The following is a 720-nucleotide window of genomic DNA, read 5'->3' on the forward strand; positions in this document are numbered from 1 at the left end:
GGCATGGCCGGTGAGAAGGGAGGTGGGGGCGGCATCGCCGGTGAGAAGGGAGGTGGGGGCGGCGGCATCGCCGGTGAGAAGGGGTCTGCCTTCTACTCACTTCTAGAACGTTCTCTTGCCACGCCATAGGCTGCCATCCCCTTCTATGTGACTGGAATAGTTTGGCTTCATACGTGTTTTCTGGAGCGTGTGTCATGCGTGTGAGGCGGGAAGCACCGGTCATGGGTGGAGAATCTGGTGGCCGCGGTGAGCCAGAAGATGGCAATTACCTGGTCACTGCACCAATACCAGGTGGCCACGATGGTCAATCCCACCATGAGAGCTGGCCACGGCAGATCCCCGACCTCGGCATCCCGCAGCATGTGCAGAGCATCGGCGCGCGGAGCGGCACACGCGTCTGACATGTTCCCCAGCATGCTGGGCGTGGCGTTCATGTACTTCTCCATCAGGGCCCCGTAGCCTCCCACAGCATCAAAGGCTAAAGAAATAATCAAAGTGTCATGTGACCAGATTGTCGGTGTGGTGACCTCACCCCGAGCACGCCGGGGTACACACAAGGGGCATCATTCTGCTCTCTCCTCCTGTCAGCAAGGTCCCAGTATTAAAGTCTAGCTGTGCCAGAGATGATATACCGGCAGATGAAGATCCCCGAGAACAACACACACGCTGATCCTATTCTAGAGGGGTCACTTCCTGTGATTATAATATCAGCAGAGGGGT

At 57.4% G+C, this 720-nt stretch overlaps 1 protein-coding gene across 1 annotated transcript in view; it reads right to left on the reverse strand.

Moving 5' to 3' along the window:
* Nucleotides 1–478, reverse strand: part of LOC108804137 (sodium/glucose cotransporter 2-like) — a gene marked incomplete at both ends in the record, with an annotated part of 5,131 nt that extends 4,653 nt beyond the window's left edge. Inside the window, one exon of the mRNA XM_018575899.1 lies at nucleotides 270–478. Within this exon, the coding sequence (XP_018431401.1) occupies nucleotides 270–478 (209 nt within the window). The remainder of the gene's footprint in view (nucleotides 1–269) is intronic.
* Nucleotides 479–720: the final 242 nt, after the last annotated feature.

This window comes from Nanorana parkeri, unplaced genomic scaffold (assembly GCF_000935625.1).
Source record: "Nanorana parkeri isolate BGI_ZX_2015 unplaced genomic scaffold, ASM93562v1 scaffold5381, whole genome shotgun sequence".
NCBI lineage: Eukaryota > Metazoa > Chordata > Amphibia > Anura > Dicroglossidae > Nanorana > Nanorana parkeri.